General features: G+C 33.4%; 1 protein-coding gene and 1 pseudogene across 1 annotated transcript; both read right to left on the reverse strand.

Annotated features, from left to right (window-relative positions):
• Positions 1 to 617: 617 nt before the first annotated feature.
• Positions 618 to 4,939, reverse strand: LOC142615137 (cytochrome P450 705A22-like; annotated as a pseudogene).
• Positions 4,940 to 17,876: 12,937 nt separating this feature from the next.
• LOC142617731 (cytochrome P450 705A22-like) lies at positions 17,877 to 21,669 on the reverse strand. The gene is made up of 2 exons (XM_075790685.1): positions 20,764 to 21,669; positions 17,877 to 18,699 (listed from the first exon to the last, which is right to left on the reverse strand). The coding sequence occupies exons 1-2, from the start codon at positions 21,667 to 21,669 to the stop codon at positions 18,049 to 18,051; spliced, it is 1,557 nt and encodes a 518-aa protein (XP_075646800.1). The 3' UTR covers positions 17,877 to 18,048.
• Positions 21,670 to 27,034: the final 5,365 nt, after the last annotated feature.

Here is a 27,034-nt window from a genome sequence, read left to right on the forward strand (position 1 = left end):
AAAGGATTAATCATAGGAAACCAAGTATATATACAAATAAATTCTACTCATAGCAACAACTCCTATCTCACTTCTTGCAACTTGTTAGAGGTAAATGACTATATATATATAAGTGCATCATTTTTTTATGAACACATTTCTACTGATCTTGAATTTATATTCTAGAAAACTCATTGTTAAATATTTCATGTTCTATATGATTTTAACATGCATGCTAATCAAATATTATTTATCATTCGATCAATTAACTCATCTTTTATGTATTATTTTTAACTACATAAAATATAATTTAAACAAATAATTGATGAAAAGGCTATTGAAATTTGATTGCCATAAAATTTTGCCTAGCATGGAAAATATTCAAAAATAATATAATTCAAATATTGATTTGTCAAAATTCTCATCCAACTAAAAAATATCTAAGTATTGTAATATTCCATAAACTATATGGAATAAAAACAAAGTTTATTTTCCACCAGTAGTACAATATTGATCAGAGAATTACATTAAAAAAAAACATATATATTATTGCATGTGCTTCAGTGCTTGTACAAGTAGCAAATAGCTAGTGTAAAATGAAATACATGCGTAATGCATTATTTTAGAAGTAAACAATCTCACATCACACAATCAAATGTATTGAACTTAACAGCCGGAAGGCATTTAAGTGGATGAGCCATATGAATAAAAGCGCCTTTTTTAACTTCAGTATTAACCCTAGCCTTAGCCGCTTCTCCATCTCCAACCACTTTCCAATCGAAACATTGAACCATGGTTGCAACTGCTATTTGTGCTACTCAACCCTAACTTTGAACCAGGGCAAGCTCTCCTCCCTGCTCCAAAAGAAAGAAAACTAAAAGTTTCATCTTGTTTATATTTCATACTTTCTTGTTTTTCTGAGGAAACCAAAAACCTCTCTGGCTGGAACTCATTTGGATTGTTCCATAAATCTGGATATCTATTTGTGGCATATAGATTGATTAACACCATGGTTTCATGGGGTATTTCAAAGCCTCCTAGTTTGCAACTTTGACGGCTTTTTCTTGTTGTCATAGGCAATGGTGGATATAGTCGTAGTGTTTCTTTTACAACTGCTTGCAAGTAGGAGAGATTCTCAACATCTGATTCCTTGACTAGTCTAGTACTACCATAGATCAAATTTATTTCCTCTCTAACCTTGTTGAATACAGAATGACCTTCGATGAGGTACCAGTACTTCCAACAAAAAGATCCCAGTAAAAGTGCAACATGTAAGCAGATGAGAGATACATAATAAGAGTTGAACCTATTGCAGATAAATCACTCATTTGCATGCTTGAACTTATCAAAAATTTTCTTGCAATTAATTTAATTCATAACGGACTCAAGGTTAACAGAAGCTTATATAAACCATTTGTCATGTATTACCATGAAAAACTTGTCACAGTTTCATTGAAGCATAGTTCCATTTAAAGTTCTCCAACATATTTTGCCTTTAGATAGGTAAGTGTGAGCATAAGAAAAGTCTTGACAAGGATGTTTGTGATAAAGCAAAGTACTTGTATGGTGTGCAGAATGCTATATATATATATATATATATATATATATATATATATATATATATATAGAGAGAGAGAGAGAGAGAGAGAGAGAGAGAGAGAGAGAGAGAGAGAGAGCATTTGACAGACATTGAAGAAAGAATTTTACTAAGGACACCAAGTCTTACACAAAAAATTGCACACCACTCTCACATCTAATTTTACTTGAAATACACTACAATACAAAAGCTGTGAGAGTAAGTGGACTTTTCTTTTTTTAAATACTAGTGTAATGCTATAGTTACAAATTTTTTTTAATTTTAACAATTTTATTCTATAAAAGTTTACTTTTCCCCCCTTAACAATATTATTAATTCTTTTAAGAGTAATGCACAGTTACAAACTTTTTTACAATATTTTTACAAATTGTTAAGGAAGAAAATTCATATTGGTTCACACCTGTCTCACTACTTACACATTTTTCTTTTACTTACCAATAATGACTCACTACATCAATAATTTCTAAAAAAAAATTGTAGTTCTAGCATTTTTCTCATTTAAAAAAAAATTATAAATCTAAAATCTTACTTAATATACAAGCCCAAAAAATTACCTTAACTACAAAAATTACAAATAGTAAAACTAAAATAATTTTGTCCTTACACAATAGCAGACGCAGGCATCCCAGAATTGCTGTAGATAACCAATGATAAAGCTATCCCCCAAACTCCATATCTAGCTCCATCCCTGGGAACATGTGATTAATAACCACATGCATGCAATGTCATCAATTTGTGCTATATTAAAACAAGAATTAAAAAAAAATCAATATCATATTATACGTTAAATAAAATATGGATTACAAATAAAATAAAAAATAATAATACCTTCTTTAGGTAGTTCATTTAAATCAAAGTAATTCAATGGAACAAGTTGATGAGTCTCACTTGCAACTAAATTGTCATCCATTTGTGCTACATTAAAACAAAATTAAAACAATCCACATTAGGATAAATGAAATGAAAAACATGATGTAAATAAAGCTGCACTCAATTAAAGCATTAATAGATAAGTCAGTGGTGGCAACTTTAACAGAAATTCATAAATGATTTTGAATGTCTCTTTGAAGCCAGCTTATTAGGCTTTGGTTCACAACAAAAATAAAAATATTGACCACCACATATTTTACTTGCCATCAGTATGTATCTACTAAAACATCATAATTTTTCTGTGCGTCTCTATGAGCATAGGAAAATTGTAATCTATGTGCGCTGCATTAAAACAAAATTAAAACAATCCACATCATATTTTAGTATAAATGAAAAAAAAAAACCTCATATTCAAATATATTTAAAATAAATATGAATTTCATAGAATAAAATTATTATACCTTGCAAAATAATTGTTTAATCATTCATTGAACATTTGAACTTTTCTTCATCTCTTTTTATTTTTATTTTTATTTTTATTTTTTAAGTGGGTTTGATAATGGTAAAGTGAATGAAAGTGAGTTTGATATTAGTAAAGTAAAAGAAGATGAAGAGTAAAATATTGATAAAGTAAAATTGAGTGGAAAATAAAAAGTAAAATGGAGGAAAATATGTTAAAGATGTGTTAAAGGAGCATTTTTGTTCTATAATTTCTGAAACAACCAAAGTACACATTTACACAAACCAAAGCTGAAATTTAATTTTTTGACAATTTCCTATGCAGCAGGTGGGACCCGGGGCTGGTTCATTAACAGGTGCTGGCCTGCACCTGTTAACAAAACCGTTTTAAAATGTAGGATTTAATTGAAAGTTTTGAAAATGTAAAGTTTAGTTTGTAGCCACTCTTAAACTATGAGGATAAAACCTCCTTTTTTGTATCTATCTATCTCTATTGATGATTAGATTGATAGATAGATATGATACACCAGCACAATACCGAAATATTGAATTCACTTGGCTAATCCAAAATAGGGAGAAATATTTATAACATTTTTTTTAGAAACCAGTATTTATAACATTGATCAAATTGATAATTTATCAGGGTAAGTGATAATATATCATGGTGTATATTAAAATAAGTGACCAAAAGTTCAAATCATGGTTTTAACACCGGTATAGTCAAAGAATTGGTTTTAGTTTTGGTTCCTAGTTTTGACCAGTTTTATATTGGTTTTGGGAGATTTTGCAGACCAAATTGGTGTCTGATTCTCGATTGAAGAGGTTAAGCAGACCGGTCCAGTCTGTTTTTAAAATAGTAGTTCAAATTATATTCCTCTTTGCCTTCAAGTTAAAATTTTGTGCGTTGGAATTCACTCATTAATGGGAAGTTGAAGTCCACACAAGAAATTTTTTTTTTTTTTTTAAGTATATAAAGAGATGTATTATATTGATGGTAATTGATCAAGACAATGAATGAAAAAAAAAGTAATAATAAAATAAATAATAAAATAAATAAAATTTTTTCATACCTATCTGGACTTTCAATGTTTGTTGTTTCTATAAGCCAAGAAAGGAAACCAGCCGATAATTAATTGAAGGCCTAAAGCAGGAAGCAAAAAGAAAAAAAACACTTACAGTTAATAAAGCCTTGAGATTGATTCTAGTCATTTTGACCTCAGCCTTGTCATCTTGATACACCTTCAATAATATATCCATAAAATCTTGAGTGTCTTTCTTCCCAATCTGATCTTCATGCTCCTTCAACATCCTTTCCAAGAGCTCATCAATCCTTAGTTCTATACTTATGACTTGCTTTCCAAACAACCAGAAAGCCAAAAAACCAAAGCGTCCCAACATATTTCCAAAAAATGTCTTTGAACCAACACTAGAGATGTCTTTCATCATCTCTCTAATCCTTTCAGCTTCATCACCTTTCTCTGAACAACTTGTGCTTGCCGCCATCTTACACAGCATATTATTTGTTAGCTTCATAAGCTCAACACCCAAATCAACAAACTCTTTCCGCTTAGCACTCTCGAGAACATTTTGCGAAAAACGTGCAAGTTCTTTATCTCGAGCCGTCAAGCACAATTTCTTGATGAACCGCCAATAATCACCATATGGGGCACCGAAAAATCCAGAGCCTCCATACGGAGTTTTCTCCGAGAAACCTATCCTTGATTGTTCTGCGAAAGAAAGATCATGAGTTTTAAATATTTCAGTGCCCACTGAGGCTGATGTAACCACAATGCACTGAGAGAAACCAAGGCGGAAATTGAAAATAAGGCTATATTGGGTGGAGAGGTTTTGCAAAGATTTGTATAATGATGGCCAAACAAGGTGGAGATGACCAATAACTGGTAAACTTGGTGGGCTTGGAGGGAGTTTGGGATGGGTTTTATGCTTGTTGAAAATATAGTAAAACAAAATAGTTGAGAGGAACAAGAGGAGGGAGCACGCCTGGTAGTATTGGCTATCAGGCATGTTGGCCATAGCTTCTAGTATTCTCTATCAACGTTAGAGTTATATATAATTCAGCTAATCCTCCTATACAGTCAGTTAAAAATATTACATAATAAATAAATAAAAGCATAATTGTTATAATAAATTTAAATTTTATATTAGCCTTTTATTTTATATTTAAACCTTTCAATAGAATCTTACTAAGACATATTTTCTCTAAATGGTAGAGTATATACTTTCATATATAAATACAATCCTAATAAATATTTATAATTATTATTATAATTTATGTTTAATTAAAGAAAAAAATATATCTGAAAGGAACAGATAGCCTGCAGTTGAATGCAAACCACACGAGCAGTGACTCTCATAAAATGTGGCATGCCATAAACCGGAAAAGAATTTTACTAAAACTTTTGGAGATGAACCACCCCAGTACTAAGTGTGAAAGACTAGTTGTTCTTCTCAAGAAAAAAATAGTGAAATATGAAAATAAAAGTTTGGTTGAAACCTTGCATCTTGGAAAATATATAGGTTGCTAAGACATATCTACATAGATCCTTTGTATATAATATGAAAATACAAGAAAAGTTAAGTTAAAACTATGCATTTTGAACAATATATAGTCAGGACGAAGCCATTCAATGGCTTTGGGGGTCCAATCCCCCCGCCCCGCCCCCCATTATTTTCTTAAAAATATTAGTATATATATAGTATTAATTTTAGCAATTTTTGTTCTATAAAATTATACTTTTGCTTTCTTGAATAATTTAATTGATTCCTTTAAGAGTAATTTTATAGTCACAATCTTTTTTACAAAAGTTTTATAAATTATTAAGGTAGAAAATTCTTTTTGGTTCACTTTTGAGCTCCTACTTATATAACTTTTTTATTTGTCAATAACTACTCACTACATTAATTTCACATTAAGTTGTTTATAGATTAAAATCTAAAATAAAATATTCAAGCCCAAAATTAGCCCAACAATAAAAATTACTAATAGTAAAGCTAAAAAAAATTAATCCCAAGAAACCAATTTCACCCAAACAAACAATCCAGCACTTTAAAAAAAATTTAAAAAAATAATTTTGTCTTTATCTAGTAATAGACAAACACACACACACGCGCACACAAAAAAAAATCCCTTTAACGGCTAAACAGCAAAGCCACCCCTCCTAATTTCAAGTCTTGACTCCGTCCCTATATATAGTTGCTTATACATGTCTAAGTCTGTATTTTTGGGGTCATTTCAAAAACTATTTCTCAAACTACCTGAAATAATTAGTCAATAAATTATATACTGAATACTGCCTCTAATTTCTTCTTCTTTTTTATTTTTATTTTCTTGGTTAGAAATCTCTAAATCGACCCCAGCCAGGTCTTGAACTAGAGACATTACTCACCCCAAGATACTAAGTACAAAGGGAGGTGCTATTAGATAGACCAATAAGGTCATTGACTTTTTTTTTTACTTTTAGTTATGTCTACTTTTTTTTAGTTTATTTCCCCTAATAATTTAAGATTTATTTCCCCTAATATATTCCAAACCCTTAATTTTGGTTTATTTCCCCTAATAATTTAAGATTTATTTTGAGGGGGGGGGGGTGGTATTTAGAGACGATAGTATTTCATTTATTCAACCTATGCAACTTTGACCAAAATAATTTAAGAATTAATTAACAGGCTTACATACTCCAAACTAATTAAGTCAATATTTTCTGTTTTAATATACTAAATAACTAGCCGTTAATTAGTGTACAACAAAAGAAATCTAATTTTCTCTTTAAATTTATTAAATTTATTAGAATGAAAAATATATTTACTAAAGTATTTACTTGATTATTAATATTTTTATTTTAAATTATTAAACAAACAAAATTCGAGTAGAGGATCAAAATTGATGCCTAGAAATTGACTTAATTTTTGATAGGTTATACCTAGGAACTCACGGCCCTCATCGATCTTAAAAAAAATGCACAGATCAGAACTTATAAAAGAAAATAACTTAACCAATTTCAAATTTCTCTCGGGCATTTTGGCAAGCACTTATAATGGTGATGAGACTGGACTCTCTTCATGTGTGTGAGGTCCTAAAAGTGCCATCTATTATAGTAGAGTCTAGGATGATTTTAAACATCGTCCCTCTTTGGATTCATGGTAACAAAAATCACCTACAATATTCAACATTCTGTGAGCACTACAAAAAACGGGGTCTATAGCCGCGTTTAAAAAATGCGGCTATAGACCCCGAAAACGCGGCTATAACCTATAGCTGCGTTTTCTATGGCCGCGTTTACAACCCACGCCTAAACGGCGCAGCAACAGACCCTGTGGGTCTGTAGCCGCGTTTTTTTAACCGCGGCTAAAGCCCAAGCCTGAAGCTGTGTTTTTGAACCACGGCTATAGGCTTCGGGTCTATAGCCGCGTTTCAGAAAAACGCGGCTATAGGTCTCAGTCTATAGCCGCGTTTTTGAAAAACGCGGCTGTAGACCTGCTTGAGCCGCGCTCATTAACGCGGTAAAAGGCTTAGGGCTATAGCCGCGTTTTTTAAAAACGCGGCTATAGCCCTCTGTGAGCGGACAAGCTAGGAACTATAGCCGCGTTTATAAAAAACACGGCTATAGCCCTCTGTCAGCTTAGAACTATAGCCGCGTTTATAAAAAACGCGGTTATAACTTCTCTTCTTTTTTTTTTTTCCTCTTCCCTTTTTTTTTCTTTCTTTTCCCTGTTATCACAATTTCATTGATTTATCCCTGCTATCATGATCTGCCAACACAAATTTCCAACACAAGTTTCCAAATCATGGTCATGACACAACTTATCACAAGTTTCCAACTCAGCTTATCAAAATAAACAAGCTCCTTGATGTATATCACAACACAACACAAGTTCCCTGCTATCACAAGTTTCAAAAAAAACTTATCACAAGTTTCCAACACAACTTATCACAAGTTTCCAAATCATGGACACAACTTATCAAAATAAACAAGTTTCCTCCATACACAAGTTTCCAACACAACTTATCACAAAAGTTGCCAACACAACACAAGTTCCCTGCTGTATATCACAACACAACACAAGTTCCTTGCTATCACAAGTTTCCAACACAATACAACTTATGAAAAGAAACAAGTTCCTTGCTATCACAATACAACACAAGTTCCCTGCTATCACAACTTCCCAACACAAGTTCCATAAACAAGTGGACAACACAAAAATTACCAAAATAAACCAGTTCCCAACATCACAAAAAGCCACAGCCAACAACATCACAAATAGCCAAACCGACTATTAACAAAAATATATATAGAAACGTTTGTAGCTGCATCTATTCCCAAAAAAGTTTACAACAAAAGATAGACAACATGTTGTGAGGCCTCAAGAGTATCCTCAGTGGCATCTGGCTCCATTTTGACATACGCTTTCTTATCCACTTCATGGCAAAACTGCACAAATTATTCTTTGTCAAGTTAAACTTGCCAAATGTTTGCTTGCAATACTTAATACTGTAAACATTAGTTCAAATTCAAACATTTGTATCAAAAGGCATGATCATGGAGCAATTTGGCAGAACAATGTTATGACGGAGAGAGACATAATTTGACATTATTGAGTTAAAGTAAAGTGATTTCGCTTTTGAAATGACAAAATGGAAAGGGAAACAAATTATTTAGAAATAGGAAGAACTCATTTTGATTAAAACTACAATACAACGAAAATATAGCACTACGAATCAATCTTTGCCCCATATCATTTATGTTGTTTTCATCAACTTAGTAACATGAGAGGAAGGCTAGCTGTAGTTCAACTATTTGTTAACAAGAGTAGTGTAGTAAGTTGTATAGGAAATTTACCCTTCATTAAAACATAGAGAGAATAACAAAATCTACTCAAAACTTTCAATCCAATCAAGTTCAGCAATACATGGATCAGATTGATAACGAGAGCTATTGTTTTTGATGCTTTACAGGCCATATTTTCCATGTGTCTAGTCATGGAGATGTGCATATGCCAAGCAAGTGTTTTCTTCATGTTTCAGGTGCCAAATAAGAATGCAATACTCTAGAGTAGTCACTATATCAAACACCCAAAACCTTCCAAATGCATCCTGAATCAACTTATAATATTTTATAACATATTCACGAGCATAAAGTTTTCTTTCCTACTATACTGAGTGTTGAGGTTCCTACTTTATCCATCATACCATAGTATGTACATATGTATATATATACTGTTTTTAGAGAAATATATACTAAGAAATTTTGTTTTACCTTCGGATACACAATTGCATTCCCATCATTCGATCCCATCAAGCATTGCCACTCTACATATATATTAAAGGCATTGTATTAATATCACATAACAATGCATTGTAAAGAGTTGAGTTTCGTTAAATAACATTTGTTTGCTACCTGAGATACATTTAAATCACGGATCACTGGGCCAAGTGAGTTAAATCTGTCGAACATCTCTCTCATTGAATTCCTCAATTCGTCCAGTTGTTCTTTGTGCCTTGCCTCAGATTGAGATAGTTCTTCCCTATGCCTCGCCTCAGATTGAGCCAGGTCCTCCCTACGCCTCGCCTCAGATTGAGCCAAGTCCTCCCTATGCCTCGCCTCTGATTGAGTTAGTTGCTCTCTAAGCTCTTCATGACTTGTCTCCAACCCTGAAATCCTTTGCGTTGTCCTACTTGACGACGATGGACTTGAGGTAAACAGTGAATTGTTGGTGGCACTTCTTCCTGATGGGGTGATTCCAAAACCTACCCCGCGTACACGTCCGGGGCGCTCTGGCAAATCCATCATTAAATATGCACTTATCATATCATATTAAACATTAATATCTCACTGCATGCCCTTTTTAAAAGGAGTTGTATGTCATAATTATATATACGTTGATTTGGCTAAAATGGAATAAATTTAAGTAATCAAATTAAGTAAAGTGGGTTTCAGTTACTACCACGCGTAATTACAAAGGAACATTAATTCCTATGGATTCAAATCATCCAAGTTTTTTTTAATGATGGCTATCTGAACTAATTAAGCTCAAATCAACATTACTATATTGAAGATCATTCATCATTCAGCACTACAAAATTAAGTTTTAATCAATTAACAGGCCCACTAAACCACTAAACGTAATACTCAGTTACCTAATTGAAGCAATAAAAGAACAACATCAACTTTTCTCCCTATTGTGCTAAGCTAAACCCCCCATGACGCAATAAGCAAATAACATAGTTATTTTAAACTTGAGGCGAGCCATGAATTTAACACATTATTGGATAGGAGGAACCTCCTGGTTGACTAGCAAGTATTTGGATTTTCTTTTTGCAGGTATAAATTTAATAAGGGATAAACTATGATGGGAATTTACCCATCTAAATAGATCTGTGTAGGATTATTAATTTGTACATCAAGACTACTGCTCAAATAAGTTTATAAATAATATATATAGGCCTTTTCTAAACTTTGTTCAAATTAGTGATTCAAATGACTTGATTAAGTCATTATATTTCACTTTGTTATTTTTTCTATAAGAAGCTTTGCAACTTATTGAATATCTTAAATTGCTACAAAATTTAAGTAATATAGGTAAAGATGGATGGTGCTTTATCAAGACTGATAGGATGTCACCCCATCATACTTTAATAAAGATACACCTGAATATGATTAATCAATGTATAATCAAAACAAGAGTTTTGATAATAAGATTGAGATATTCGTCCAGTTTTTAACTAAATTTAGTATAGGCTTTTTAAAATCATATCTTTTGTTAGATTAATGATAGATTCAGGGGCAGCTTGATGCATTTGGCGGCTTGACAAGTAACTAGAATCTAAAATCAGTATATTTATAGCTGGTGCATATGAAATACTTACCAGTTGAGCTAAGGCTCAACAGCACATAGCCACATACACCTTTGATCATACTTGTTTTAACTAATGATAACACACCCAACAAACAAACAAAAAAAAGCCCCAAGCATGTAACCATGTTTCATCCACACCATGGACAATGATTTGAAAGGTCATTCACAACAGATGCAATGCAATAGGAATTTGACTAACAACAAACCACTTAGAAGAGCACATGTGAGATAAATGCACTACTACTTTCTATAACCAAAACAAAAAGCTTAAACAAGTATTTAGAAGAATAGTGGTAACCTTATTGTTATTCCTGGCCCTTGCTACGAGAGTGAAATTCTTTATAGTTGCAGAAACAGCAATGGCACTAATAAGACCTACAGCAGGAGAGGCAACAAGAATTAAACGAACCATAACACCAGCAAAATACATGCTTGTAAGACCATACATAACACCAGCAACGAGTGATAATCATTAGGGATTATCATAAAATTTTGTAAACGCTTTGTCAGAGTTTAAAATTATAATCACAATCCAAGCAAGAAACAAATTAAGAACATATATGTTGTGTTTAGATTCTTTTCCGTGTTCATAATCATAACATTAAAAAAGTTTAAAAAATTTCACTTCAATTGATTAATGAATAACTGAAATCAACATAAACACACAATATAAATTCAAAAACAATTGCTCTTACCAAAATTATACCTTCTTCAAATCCTCAACAATGCTCTTACTCTCCAAATCCCAGATCTTAATGCTCTGCTCCGTGCTCTGCTCTTGCTCTCCTCAATAATGGCACCCAAGTCAACCGAGTACAGCTTCTTCCCCTCAGCCAAATCCCACAAAAGGATCACCCCATCTTTCCCACCACTGGCACAAAGCGACCCATTGGGCGAAACGATGGTGGGTTGGAGAGTGTTGGGGCAGATTTGGTGCACGAGACCCAGTCCTGGTGCGCCTCTTGGTCAGAGATAGTGAACTTGCATTCTCCGAGGGTGTTCCAGAGCTTGATCGTGCGGTCACGGGAGTGGAGGAGGGGTTTGGGCAGGTGAGTGAGAGACAGCAAGAAGGAGTCGATGGAGGAGGGGTTTCTGATTTAGGGTTTTCTTGCGAATAAATTTAGGAATGATTTAGGGGAATTTTTTTATTTATTTATTTATACTAAAGGTTGAAGCCGCGTTTGATTAAACGCAGCTCCAGACATGTTGAAGCTGCGTTTGATTAAACGCAGCTTCAACATGTCTGGAGCTGCATTTAATCAAACGCGGCTTCAACCTTTAGGAGCTGCGTTTAATGAAACGGAGCTTCTGCTAGTCTGGAGCTACGTTTTTTAAACGCGGCTCCAGAATTCAATTAAAAAATAAATAAAGAAATCCCTGTAGCCGCGTTTCTGAAAACACGGCCGAAATTATACCTGCCAAACGCAGCCTCAGCACTAACCAACGCGGCTTCAGTGCGGGTCTATAGCCGCGTTTTGTAAACGCGGCAATAGGTGTTTCCTGGAGCTGTGTTTTTGTAAAACGCAGTTCAAAACCCCTGTCTGTAGCTGTGTTTTACAAAAACGCGACTAAAAAACGCGGCCTAAAAGCGCGTTTTTTGTAGTGGAGGGCAAATATCAAATTTAGCTACAACACTAACAACACTTTACTATGCACACAACACTTTAACAATTGAATAGACAAAGAACACAACGCAGTACTCTCGTATATTTATAAAATATAAAAAGAAATCACACAACATGGCTAGGCAATTATTATAGGTTTTGGTAAAAGAAATCGTTAGAGTTACAAACTTTTTTACTAAAATTTTGTCAAATTGCAGATATAGTAAATGATTATTAGTAAATAAAAAAGTGATATTATTAGTAGATCCAAATGAAAACCAGTAAGAAGTTAGCCACAACAACAAATTGTAAAAATATTGTAAAATAGTTTGTGATTGTAACATAGTAAAAGGATATATTTTATTTGAGTGGGTCTATATTAATCTACTCAAGAAACCAACAGAGGGATGTGGGGGCGGATTGACCCTACATTGCAAGATTTCAAACGAAAAAAAAAAAAAAAAAAAAACAAACAAACCAACAGTGATGTTGGGCTTAAATTATTTGGATGGGCCAATCATTACAATTTTAGAAGCCCAACTTATTTTTTACCTCAAACTAATATATCATTACAAAGGACTTCAATAGTTTGAACCAAAAATATGGTACGGAGTAAATACATTGCTTTCTTTTTTTCTTTTCTTTTTTTTTGAGTAAATACATTGTTTTCTCGTACATATCCATACCACATATCATATTAATAATAACTATATAGTCCTAGACCACTTCTCGTTAGTGGGCTAACTAGTGCTAATTTGGAGTATGTAAGCGTCTCAATTAATTCTTAAATTATTTTGGAGGTAAGGTGAAGTGCTAGGAATTAATTAATTCTTAAGTCAGCTAGAAGTGAGCTAGGAATTTCCATGTGTACAATGATCGAAGTGTTACGTTTACAATATTTACATAACAAATTTTAGGAAATAAGTTGTAATTGGTAGTTTAAATCAACCACTAAAATTAATTTTTTGCCCATTAGTAACAATCCGTCAATTAAAATTTGTTATGAAAATGTTTTGTACATGATTTTTCTCTTAGCTTCTGTATAACTCTTATATAGTTTTTTTTTTTTTTTGGGCAAATAAGAATAATTTTGTTGAGAAAACTAGCTCATCACCATATATCCAAAGAGCCCAAGAGGGTAACTCTTATAATAGCTATTCAATATTGTAGCTTATTAGGATCGATTTTTTATTCCATTTTATCTTTGTTTTGTAAAGACATATTTGTACGATTAGACATTGAATAATAAAGTTCTTTTATCATTTAGTGAAATTTAATTTTGGAGGCTTTCCACCAAACTATTTAAGTATACAATTACAAGAAGCTTTTGAAACGTGCATATAATTAGTGTCCAGGTATCAACCCAGCTTACATAAATTCATTTGGAAGATACGTAAGTCAACCATTTCAAGGTATATAGTGGGGATAAAGCTAATGTTTTTGATAGAGTGGGGATAAAGCTAATTATTTCTCCGGATTTAGGTATATTAAATAATATGATTCATTAAATCATTTAAACAAGTTATATTACTATTAAATAAATTTTTTTTTATAGAGTTAATTTATGTCATCCGCTTTTGTAATTTTACTCTTTATCATTAAAACAAAACATCAATTTAATTTTTAGTGTAAGCAGTAATTGAATCTCAAATCTCTTATTTAACTATAAAAGATTTTACGAGTCAAGTTAATTGGAACCTACGATTATTAAATAAGTTATATGACTAAAAGTCAATATCGATACTCAATTGAGTTGACACGTAACGGGTGGGAGAAGATATTTTCCAAACTGATTTAGCAGTAAACTCTATTCAATTATACACATGTTACTTGTATAGCAATAAACTGAGAAACATATTATCATTACTAATAACCAATACTATGCCATGTGCTTGGTCCTTTGGTTCTTCTTGACTCTCCTAGTCAAGTCCTTATTCAAGAAACCCCTCACCAGAAAGAACCCTCTCAACCTCCCTCCAAGCCCACCATCTCTCCCAATCATTGGTCATCTTCACCTTCTTGGTCCATCCTTGTACAAATCCTTGCACAACCTCTCGACCAAATATGGCCCTCTCCTATATCTCTGCATTGGTGCTTCCAGGTGCCTTCTTGTTTCAACATCTTCCATGGCCACCAAAATATTTAAAACCAATGACCTCGCTTTTGCATATCGGCCGCATTTCACTTTCGTTGATAAATTACCATACGGAAACTATGGATTTTTCATGGCACCCTATGTTGATTATTAGCGATTCGTCAGAAAACTTTGGATGACCGAACTTCTCTCAATCCAAAAGATTGAAGAGTCACATGGTGTACGACAAGAAGAAATTGCATTGTTTCTACGTAGTGTTTGAATGTGCTAAGAAAAAACAGGTTGTTGATATGTGTGCTGAGCTAATGAAACTTACAAACAATATTACGTGCATGATGATGATGAGCATGAGATGTTCAGATGAAAGTGATGAAGCTGTGAGGATTAGAGAGTTAGTAAAGGAGGCCTTTGAGATTCTTGAAAAGGTATGGATCGGGGATATGTTGGGGCCATTAGTCAAACTAAGCCAAGCTCGAGCTCTATATCAAGCCAAACTTAAGCTCAATATCATGTTTTTGAGCTTGAGATCCAACACAAGTATATTATCAAGTCTATATCAAGTTTATTATCTAACCTATTTGGTTTGGATGAATGGTCTCAACTTATAATTAATTAAAATGTTAGAAGGATATGAGTTTACTTGTCAAGCTCATATCAATTTTATTACCAAACTCATAAATAAGCCTACGCTCAACTTATTTTGTTACTTTTGTATCGAGTCTTGGTGTTCACAAGCTTGTTCATGAACAATATTTTTTACTCGAGTTTGGCTCATTTATTAAACAAGCCTAAAACGAAAGTTTAAGCTTGGCTTGTTTATAAACAAAAAAACATGAACGAGCTTTTTATCAAATCAAGCCCGAGTTGTTTAGGAATAGCTTAGTTCATTTATAACCCTACTAGTAAGTCACATTTTTGTGTGTTTTCTTATTTTCTAATCTCATTCTACCTTCTCCTTAATTAATCAATAAAACTTTTTGGTTGGGCTATAGATTGACCCCAGTTAATTAATTTAATTACTAAATTGATTAATTATTCAAATTTTATGCAAATAACATGAATGCACAAACAAATCACAAATCTAATAGAGAGTGCAGCATAAATTAAATTTGACATAGTGATTTGTTGACTAATAGGGAAAACCTTCACAATGCAATAACCACACTAGGTGAAGTTTAGGTCATCACTTCCAAGAATCCACTAATCAAGAACAAGTAGTTATAAGTATATATAAAAAATCTTACCACTATCCTGACTATCTCAAAATACTAATCTACAATTGAACCCTTGCGTTAATTTCCAATTAGACTTGATCTTGTAGAGACTTCTTCAATTGCTTAAATTTTCAATCTGTGACTAACTCCTTTACACGAATCTCCAATCCATGTCTCACTCCTAGCAACTTGAAGTTTATTGTTGGATGTAAATTTCTTCACACACTTGTAAAATTGAAGTCAACTTAATTACAAAACCCTAAGGTGCATAAGAGTCAGTAACTTCATAGGAAGTACGTAGATTCTCTGTGTGAGTCTTTATGTTTAATGACAATAGTAAAATCATCTACTAGGTTAGATAACGAAACCCTAGAAAAGCCAAGTCATCTTGGGCCGAATATCAAATTTGAGAATTCAAGATCTACTATGCTCAATAGATCGAGAGGTATTAAGAGGTGTCATGCCTCATTAATTCTCAATAGATAGGTGTATCGAGTCAAGTGTCGAGATACCTGTTTTCAGCTTTTACCACTTGTTTCTTTGTATAGTATTCATGTCTTTATGTCTTTAATACTACCACTTGAAAACTTCTTTAAAGTACTTTATGATATTCTTGAATCTACTTAAGATCTACCCAAATACAAATGTTTGTTTGTTTAGACCCCTTAAAACAGATTGCTTAACCCTAGTGAATTAGCCAAGTAGTTATTTAGATTAATTATGAGATCTAGGTTAAATAGTAAAATATCATATCATGTAACGCAAAAAAATAAAAAACACAATGATATGATCACCCAGGAAAACAATGAAATAAACTGTCTCAAGGTAAAAACCAAGGAAGGATTTGACCTAGTTATCCTCAAGGTAAACAAATTCACCAATAGAAAATTGAAGTTTTTACAATAGATTTAACCATAAATCTATTGCTACCTTCAGTAGTAGCTTACTCACACGACCACGTGCAACTCCAAATCCACAAACTCTTCTCTCATGGACTTGCTGAAGCACAAGCTCCCACGCTTATGACTTTGAGACTCCACTCAAAGGTTTTACAATACAAACTCTTCATTTTGTGACTCCAAGACCAACCTTGAAGGTTTTAGATCTCTAGCACCTTTGATGACTAGTGATGGCAGCAACTTCTACGACACCAAATCTTGAGTTTCTTTAAGGAATATTACTGGTAAAAGTTATGAGAGAGCTTTGGGTACAAAAACCCTAAATCTACAATTGGAGGCACAAGATGCACTCTTCTCTCTCCAAAAACCAAACTAAGGTTAGCTTATAATGTCCTTTAAATAGTGTAGCAAGCAGATCACGTTTTGGGCTTTAAACGAACAGGTTTGGGCTAATGGGTCAAACTTAAAATTCTCGAGTCTTTTTCTCAATCGGTTGAACTAGGTAGATTTTGAATTCTTCTTTCTACAGTTTGTATGTTCTTCAATCTTGACCTATATCAACTTGAACACATTTAGACAAGTTTGTGCTCACGATTTGCCAATTGTTCTAAACTTTTAAAACCTAACAATAAGTAAAGTGTGTTTTGTCACAGAATATGCTAACTACATAAGAATATGATCCTAACATTTTTAAAGGTTTTAATGAGCACACAAAATGAGGTTTTTCTTGACTTTTACCACGTTGTTATTATTAGATATCAAAAAGACATAAGGAAAAGGCTGAATTAGTTGTTGACTTATCTTCTTCTTCTAAAAAAAAAAACTTGTTATCTTCCATATTAACTCACATGTCTTTACATTTATATTGTCAAATTTATTTATTTTAATTACTAAGTATTAAAATGCTACAGCAAGTGAAAAATGACTATATATATAAGTACACCATTTTTCTATTAATGCATTTGCACTTTGTGCTAGTCTTCAATTTATAGACCAGCCTTCAAGGCAACCCTGCATGGGTCACCTAAATTACACACTCTCTCTCTCTCTCTCTCTCTCTCTCTCTCTCTCTCTCTATATATATATATATATATATATAGATTGGATTCAAGTTACACTTGATATAACTCTAATAAATATTACATCACTCAATAACTTTTTATTGAATTCATATTTTAAAAATCATATGATTAAATTACATGTTCTATATGTTCTTAACATGTATGTCATGGTTGCATTTCTATACGTTCTTCACACACATTAAACTGTTAAAAAATAACTTCCCTTTACAAATAAACTTTATCTAATAAAAGCAAGGTTTATTTTCAACCAGTAGTACAATATTGATCATAGACTTACATAAAAAGCATTTATTTTACTGCATGTGCTTGCACTTATTTTTAAGTAGCAGATTGTGTGAAAGGAAGTACATGCACTACTTTAGAAGTAAATGAACTCACATCACACAATCAAATGGATTGAATTTAACAATTGGAAGGCATTTAAGTGGATGAGCCTTGTGAATAAAAGCGCCTTTTGAAACTTCAGTATTAACCTTAGCCTTATTCTCTCCTCCATCTCCAACCACTTCCCAATTGAAACATTGAACCATGGTTGCAACTGCCATATGTACCATACTCAATCCTAACTTTGAACCAGGGCAAGCTCTCCTCCCTGCCCCAAAAGGAAGAAAAGAAAAGGTTTCATTGTGTTTATATTTCATACTTTCTTGTTTTTCAGAGGAAACCAAAAATCTCTCTGGTTGGAACTCATTTGGATTGTTCCATAATTCTAGATCTCTCATTATGACATACAGATTGATTAACACCACGGTTTCTTGGGGTATTTCAAAGCCTCCAATTTCGCAATTTTGACGACATTTTCTTGTTGTCACAGGCAATGGTGGATATAGTCGTAGTGTTTCTTTTACAACTGCTTGCAAGTAGGGGAGATTCTCAACATCTGATTCGTCAACTAGTCTAGTACTACCAACCACTGAATTTATCTCCTCTCTAACCCTGTTGAATACAGAAGGATGGTTGATGAGCTCAGTTATTGTCCACAGAATGACCTCCGACGTGGTACCAGTACTTCCAACAAAAAGATCCTAGTAAAAGTGCAACATTTGAGTAGATGAGAGAACATAGTAAGATTTGAACCCAATGTAGATAAATCACTAATTTGTATGCTTGAAGTTGTTAAAATATTTTCTTGCAATTAATTTAATTCATATTGAACTCGAGGTTAACTTAAACTTATATAAACTGTTTGTCATGTATTACTATGAAAAACTTGTCACAGTTTCTTTGAAGCATAGTCCTACTTGAAGTTCTCTAACATATTTTTCTTTTTAGATAGGTAAGTGCAGGCATAAGGAAAGTCTAGATATGGATGTTTGTGATAAAGGAAAGTACTTATATGGTATGCAAAGTGTTTGATTAACAAGTACAGGGTCTCTAACAATTTTTGGCCTTCATTATCTGTGGATGTACACAATCACAATTAGGCGTGGCAATATTTGGGCATGTTGGGTAACTTTTGGGTTGGGTCATAAATAAGCCATGTACTAATCACCCATTTATCCATTTGTGACCCATATAAATATAAATTAAATATCCATTACCACCTAACCCATTATAATTTGGGCGGGACTCAACCCATCCATATAACTCATTATTAGATTTATATATTTACTTACAAATAACAAAAACTTCTAAATTACCAAAATATATTTCACTAAAAAGAATTTTTACCTAAACACCCACTGTTTTTTTACTTTTTTTTTTTTTTTGAAAACTGATATACGTTTTCAAAAAATAAAAATAAAAAAATAAAAGGAAAATTCAACCAATGTTTGGTTTCCAAAAAACCTGAGAAAAAAAAAATTCCAAAATACCCACAGTTGTTTTTGAGAAAACTGATATATCCACTATTTCATTCTAATAAAACTTAGAAAACAAAAGTAAACTTCACACACTGATGGGTTTCTAAGAAAATTGATTAAAAAACAAAAGAAAAATTCACTTTTTGAAGTCAATCTTACACACAGTTCCAATTTAAGAGTGAAAATCACCCAAATACTTAAGTTAAATTTAAAGTAGGCTTTATTTTGATATGTTTTCTCAGATCTGACAAAGTTTCACAGTTTTCTCACCACATTTTCTCTAAAACAAAACATGTCAATAACAAAATAAAATAAAAGAAGGAAAAAAAAAATTCAGAACCTCTTGAAAAGATTGAGAAGGCTTCGAAAAGGAATTAATTACAGGAAAATATCAACCAATTGTTGAGCAAAATGTGCTCTTCTTCTAGAGAATCCTCTATCTCTTAACTTAACCAAAATTTTCTGAACTAGTTTTTCTCTTCTTTACCAACTGAATCAAGAGGTAATCAAAAAAATTTCATGAAATTGAGCTAAGGAAATGTGAAAAAGAAGCCCCAAGAAAATCAATGAGAAAAAAGAACAGAGGATGTCTAGCAACTAGGTTGGTTCACTTGGTTGCTGGGTTAAGTTAGGGATTTATCTTTTATTTTCTTTTTAACGTATTAAGTTTTACATGGTTTAGTGGGTACCTAATGGGTTTATCCATTAAGACCCATTTACCCAAGTGTTTAATTAGGGGTCAAGACATACACAAATTAGGTGGGTCATAGTTGGGTTAATGGATTTTGGTAAAATTTGCCACCTATACTCACAATATACATATATATATACACACACACCCAAATTGCACAAAAAAAGTCCACGCCCTCTCACAGCTTTTATATTGTAGTGTATTTCAAGTAAACTGAAATATGAGTGGTGTGCAATTTTTTTTTTTTTTTTTGTAAAATTTGGTGTCCCTAGTAAAACTCTTCATTTCTTCAATGTCTTTGAAATGGCCGAATGTGAATTGGATGTCTTAAATGTGTGTACGTGCCTATGTGTGTGTGTGTGTGTTATCTCCAATGAGTCATGGTTTTGGAACTTCTTTTTTTTTTTTTTTTTTTTCTCCTTTTTAGGCCAATTTAACAATTTCCAAGGTTAATGGATTGAAAAAAACAGTGTAAATTAAAGCGCGGCCTAATAGAATTTTTTTTACCTTTCAATTTGTTGTTTCTATAAACTAAGAAAGGGAACCAGCCGTTAATTGAAGGCCTAAAGAAAAAATAAAAATAAGAAAAAACTTACAGATAAAAAAGCCTTGATATTGCTTCTGGTCATTTTGACCTCAGCCTTGCCATCTCGATACACCTTCAATAATATATCAATAAAATCTTGAGTGTCTTTCTTCCCAATCTGATCCTCATGCTCCTTCAACATCCCTTCTAAGATCTCATCAATCTTTAACTGTTCTGTTATGGCATGCTTTCCAAACAACCAGAAACCCAATATACCAAAGGGTCCCAAAATATTTCCAAAAAATACCTTTGAACCAACCGTAAAGATGTCTTTCATTATGTTTCTAATCCTTTCAGCTTCATCACCTTTCTCTGAACAACTTGTGCTTGCCGTCATCGTACACAACATATTATTTGTTAGCTTCATAAGCTCAACACCCAAATCAACAACCTCTTTCCGCTTGGCACTCTCAAAAACGTTTTGTAAAAAACGTGCAAGTTCTTTCTCTCGAACCGCCCGAGACCTTTCAAGATGACCAGTTGAAAGAAGTTCCGTGTTGCACAATTTCTTGACGAACCGCCAATAATCACCATATGGTGCACTGAAAAATCCGGAGTTTCCATACGGTGTCTTCTCTGAGAAAGCAATCTCTTGGTGATCCGCGAAAGAAAGATCATGAGTTTTAAATATTTCAGTGCTCACTGAGGCCGATGAAACCACAATGAATTGAGCGAAACCAAGGCGGAGATTGAAAATAGGGCCATATTGGGTGGAGAGCTTTTGCAAGGATTTGTGAAATGATGGCCCAATGAGGTGGAGATGACCAATAACTGGTAAAGTTGGTGGGCTTGGAGGGATTTTAGGATGGGTTTTAGGCTTGAGAGGCTTGTTGAAAATAAATTGAAAAAAAAGAGTTGTGAGGAACAAGAGGAGGAAGCAAACCAAGTAGTATTGGCAATCAGTCATGTTGGCCATAGCTTGTAGTATTCTCAATTAACCCTACTACCTTAGAGTTATATAGAAATTTTATATTCCTTTTAGCAGAAAAGAAAAAAACATAAACAAATGGATCCCCTTCTTTTTTTTAGAAAGATCATTTGAGTAGTTTATTTTAGGAGTATCTTTAAGATAACACTCAATAATAAGTGTGGATTAAGTTGTTGATTGCTTTGAAGGGGAAAAGAAGTAGATATATATATATATATATATATATATATATATATATATATATATATATATATATATAAATATAGGAGAGAAAAAAAAAAGTATTTTATTTGAATAGAAACACTGAATCTGATATATAGCCAGGTGTGTGTTTGTTAAACTAACAAAAGTGAGATTTAAGTCAAAATTGGCTAAGCCTATATTGGGATAATTTGAATGCTCTAAAAGATCTCTTATCTTACTTTTTCAAAAAAATCAATTGATATTTTGATATGGTAATAAAAGACAATCATTATAAAATCTTATTTATAGTACTGCTAAAATTATAAATTATCTCTAAATGTACTTACCTGCCCCCTTCCTATTTTTATAAACTCGAATCTGAATGCCTAGTGTTTTTGACTTTTGAGTTTTAAGTCTTTGGCTTTCTATAGATTTTGTATAGCGGTCTATAGCTTGCATTATTTATGTTATAATATTATATTTGGTGTTGATAATAGTGTCATTTGCTTTGGCAATAGAGACTTTTGAGTCTCGACAGCTGTATTTATGTGTTGTGGACTGTGGTTTAGAACTTCCACTATTGATAGTTCATAGTTTTATTATTTTAATTTATATTTTGTTTTTTGTTTTTTTATTTGAGATAAATATATTTTTTCTAATAGTAATATGTATTCTTATTTATTATTTATTGAAGTATATACTATACAATCCATTTTAATAGTTTGGTTTTATTATAACTAATTATAGTACTATAAAAAAAAAGTAGGGTACAACTTTAATTGAGTCAAAATTAATTTATGAATTTTTTCGTAAAATAGTATTCCAAATTTTTAGAGTCTATTCCATGATAATTGCTCTTATTCAAGTTAAAACATTAATTAGTTTTTAGTATAAGCAGAGGTTGAACTCTAGATCTTTTGTTCGACAACAATAGACTTGATTAATTAAGCTAACTAAAACTCACTAAAACATATAATAATCATAAAAAAAAATGGCTATATTTAGGTTGGCCCCTAAAAAACATTTCTAGCACCACTATTGAAAACATATATTATTGCTTCAAATCCAAATATAATAATAAAAAATAAAATACAGTACCAGTGCATATATGGTTTATTATATTATTATATATATGTGAGGGAATTCCATTTTAGCCGCAACAATAAACTAAACAAGGTCTACTATAATAGGAAGTTTCCATAATACATAATGTGTGTTAAGGCTCTGGTACAATACATTACCGTAGCATTTTTATGCAGTGAATACTGGTATAGAGTTAGTTAGTTGGTTAAGACGTGTTAGAAGCTTGTACTTGGTTAGTTGAGTGACTAAGCTGTAATGGGTTGTACTCTGTTAGTAGTTAAGCAATAGTTGTACTTTGTTAGTTAGGAGTAGAGTATAAGACTAAATTGATTGTAATATGGAATTCATTGAAGAATAACACAGTGATTAGTTCTCTTTGAGATACTATTGGAGGCCTAGTTCTCTCGAAGAACTACAAGAGTAAAAGTAAAGGAACATTAAAGATCCATTGATCTTTATCATTTGGTATTAGAGGCGGTGTAGCCATGGTGCAAGAAACCAGATATTCTCTTCTGAGTGACTCTGTTTTGTTGGTACAACAGAGACTGGATGATCATGCTTCTACCATGGAAATTATTTCAAGAAGATTACAACAACTGGATACCAATTTTAGAGGAATGCAAGCTATGATGGAGGAAAGGTTACCAGCGGTGCATCAACAAGTTAATCAGTAAGAAGGTCCAGTTCATCTTCAAGAAAATCATCTCCCTAAAACTGAGGTGTTGTAACAGCCATTGCGCCATTTGAGACCTAAGGTAGGTGCTCTAATTCCTAGGCCTATCAAGTTAGAATTTCCCAGATTTAGTGGAGGTGATCCTTCTGCTTGGATCTTTAGGGCTGTGCAATTCTTTCGTTACTATGGTATACTCGAGGAAGAAAAAATCTTGAATGCTTCTTATCATCTTGATGGTGAGGCATTAATTTGGTTCCAAGATTGTGAGAGATCTTTGGATTCTTGGGAGACTACAATCAGGGTCATTCAAGTTAGGTTTGGACCTTCATCGTATGATGATCCCATGGAAGCCTTGACCAAATTAAAGCAAATTACTACGGTGGCTGTTTACAAGAGCCAATTTGAGATGCTAAGTAACAGAATTAGAAATTTATCTGAATCTCACAAGCTCAGTTGTTTTTTGAGTGGCTTAAGAGATGAAGTTAGATTAGCAGTGAGGATGCAAATCCAAGAACTTTGAGTGCTACCTTTGGGTTAGCTAAAATTCAAGAAGAGTATCTGTCCACTTGCAAGAAGGTTTATAGGCCATTTTCTGAGTCTAGTAGAAGCAATTGGCAAGAACACTCAATCAAAAAGTATGACAGTAAGAGTGAGTCTAAGGCAAGAGTTCCTATACAAAAAATTACCTCAACTCAGATGGAAGAAAGAAGAAAAAATGGTCTTTGTTATTACTGTGATGAGAAATGGCAGCCTAAACACAAGTGTAAGGGTCTTAAGTTGTTCATGATAGAAGAAGTGCAAGAGGTCAACCAAGGTGAAGCTGTCGAAGTGGATGATAATGAAGATTTTCAGTTGAATCAAGTTGATATCACTTTATATGCTTTGATAGGCTGCCCTTCCCCAGGTACTATGAGGGTCTTAGGTCAGATTAAAGGACATTGGGCTATAATATTGTTGGACACTGGTAGTTCTCACAACTTCCTTGATTTGGGTTTGGTTAGAACTCTGCAATTGGTTGTAGACACTATAAGGATTTTGGAGGTGAGGGTGGCTAATGGCGATTAGATTAGAACAAAGGGTGAATGTAGAGACTTGTTGATCAAGATGCAAGGTAAGGATTTCTTGGTGGATCTGCATGTTTTGAATTTAGGGGGTTGTGATGTGTTTTTGGGCACTCAATGGTTGAGCACCCTTGGTCTCATCAGTTGGGATTTCAAACATTTGGAGATGGGATTCATGTATCAAGGGAACAAGATGTGATTGAAGGGTGTCAAATCCAAAGGTTCAGTCATACAAGATGGTGATCAGTTCTTTAAACAACCAGTTCAAAAAGGTTTGCTTTTGCAGATTGTATCCCAGCAATTAGATTCTTCCCCTGCACAACAGTCTGTTCATCCAATGGTACAATCTGTGTTAGAAGAGTTTGCTGCAGTTTTTGAGGAACCTAAGGGCTTACCTCCCTACAGAGGTTATGAACACCAAATTATTCTCAAGCTTGGAACACAACCAATCTGTCAGAGGCCTTATAAGTATCCCTAATACCAAAAAACTGAAATTGAAAACATTGTTAAGGACTTACTTAATTCAGGTTCTATTAGAAATAGTCAAAGTCCATTTGCTTCTCCTGTGTTATTAGTCAGGAAAGCAGATCGTAGTTGGAGGATGTGTGTGGATTATAGGGCTCTTAACAATGATATTGTGAAAGACAAGTTTCCTATCCCTGTGGTAGATGAACTTTTAGATGAACTGAGTGGTGCTTAGGTATTCTCTAAGTTGGACTTGAGATCTGGGTATCATCAAATTTGAATGAGGGAAGAGGATATTGAGAAAACAGCTTTTAGAACCCATGAAGGCCATTATGAGTTCTTAGTTATGCCATTTGAGCTAACTAATGCTCCATCAACATTTCAATCTCTCATGAATAATGTGTTTAAGCCATTTCATAGGACATTTGTGCTTGTATTTTTTGATGATATTCTTGTATACAGTAGAGATAGGACTACTCATGTATTGCATCTCACATCTGTTTTACAAGTATTGTTTGATGATAAGTTTTTTGCAAAGAGAAGAAAGTGTACTTTTGCTTGCTCTGAGGTGGAGTATTTGGGGCATGTTATATCTGGCAATGGTGTTAAAACTGATCCTAAGAAGACTACAGCCATGTTAGAATGGCCCATTCCTACAACAGTGAAAGCCTTGAGGGGTTTTTTGGGATTAACGGGTAATTTCAGGAAATTCATCAGGAATTGTGGTTCAATTGCTTCACCCCTGACTAATCTACTCAAGAAAGATGCCTTTGAGTGGACTACTCAAGCTGACCAAGCCTTCCATAATCTTAAGGAGGCCGTTTCTCAACCTCCTGTGCTAGCCTTACCTGATTTTTCCCAACCTTTTTTGGTGGAATGTGATGCTTTTGGCTTTGGGATTGGGGCTGTGTTGATGCAGCAAGGCAGACTAATTGCTTTTCACAGCCAGGCTTTGAAGGGAAAGAGCATCCATTTGTCAACTTATGAAAAGGAGTTACTAGCCTTCGTTACAGCAGTAAAAAAATGGAGACCATATCTGTTAGGGAAGCCTTTTGTTATTAAAACATGAAAGTTCAAAAAGCGTGTAAAACACTTATGAACGTTTAGACCCCTAAATTACAAATTACCAATTCAAGCTTAATATCAAACAAAGTATGTGCGGAAAATGAACATAAGTTTTTAACAGAATTGATAAACAATCTAAACCAAATAAAATCACATCTACAGCAGAAATTAAATGGAAAATATTAAAAGAAGAGAGATGCAAACACAAGGACAACATAGCGATGTGTTATCGAAGAGGAAACCGAAACCCTTGGCGTAAAACCTCTCTGCCGCCCTCCAAGCGGTCAATAATCCACTAAATAATGTAGTTGGGATACATGGACAACAGAAGACCCTCCAAATCTAATCTACCCAGTATACCTAAGCCCTCCAAGCTCCTACTCCAACAAGGTTGCGCCGAACCTATTTCTTCTTTAGCTTACCAAATTCTGCTATAGCCCATAGTATCAACCAATATGAAATTGGTCCCTTCTTAACTGCTTCCCAAAGCACCAAACAATCTTCTCACAGATATAGGTATGGTGAGAAAAGGTTTTGGTAATATACCTCTCAAGGATGTAACAATGGAGAGAAAAAGAGTAGAGGAATTTGAAGAGTCTCTATGTGAAAATTGTGGATGAGTCAATCTTGTTTTTCTCTAGGGTTTCTCTATCAAAATTCTCTCTGGAAGCACTCTACATTTCGTGGATATAAAGGGTATTTATACTGAGGTGAGAAAGGAATGCAAAGAGTCATATTTTCCCAAACAGGGCTGGCTGGCGACTTGGCTTCGCGACTTGACTGAGTCACGAGTTCAAGTCGCGAGGAAACAGAATGGCCAGAC

This window comes from Castanea sativa, chromosome 11, assembly GCF_040712315.1.
Source record: "Castanea sativa cultivar Marrone di Chiusa Pesio chromosome 11, ASM4071231v1".
Classification (NCBI taxonomy): Eukaryota; Viridiplantae; Streptophyta; class Magnoliopsida; order Fagales; family Fagaceae; genus Castanea; species Castanea sativa.

Coding starts and splice junctions, on each gene's coding strand:
- LOC142617731 (XM_075790685.1), bottom strand. CDS start 21,669: ATGGCCAACATGACTGATTGCCAATACTACTTGGTTTGCTTCCTCCTC. Junction 18,700..20,763: donor ATATCAAGGCTTTTTTATCT/GTAAGTTTTTTC, acceptor CACTTTTACTAG/GATCTTTTTGTTGGAAGTAC.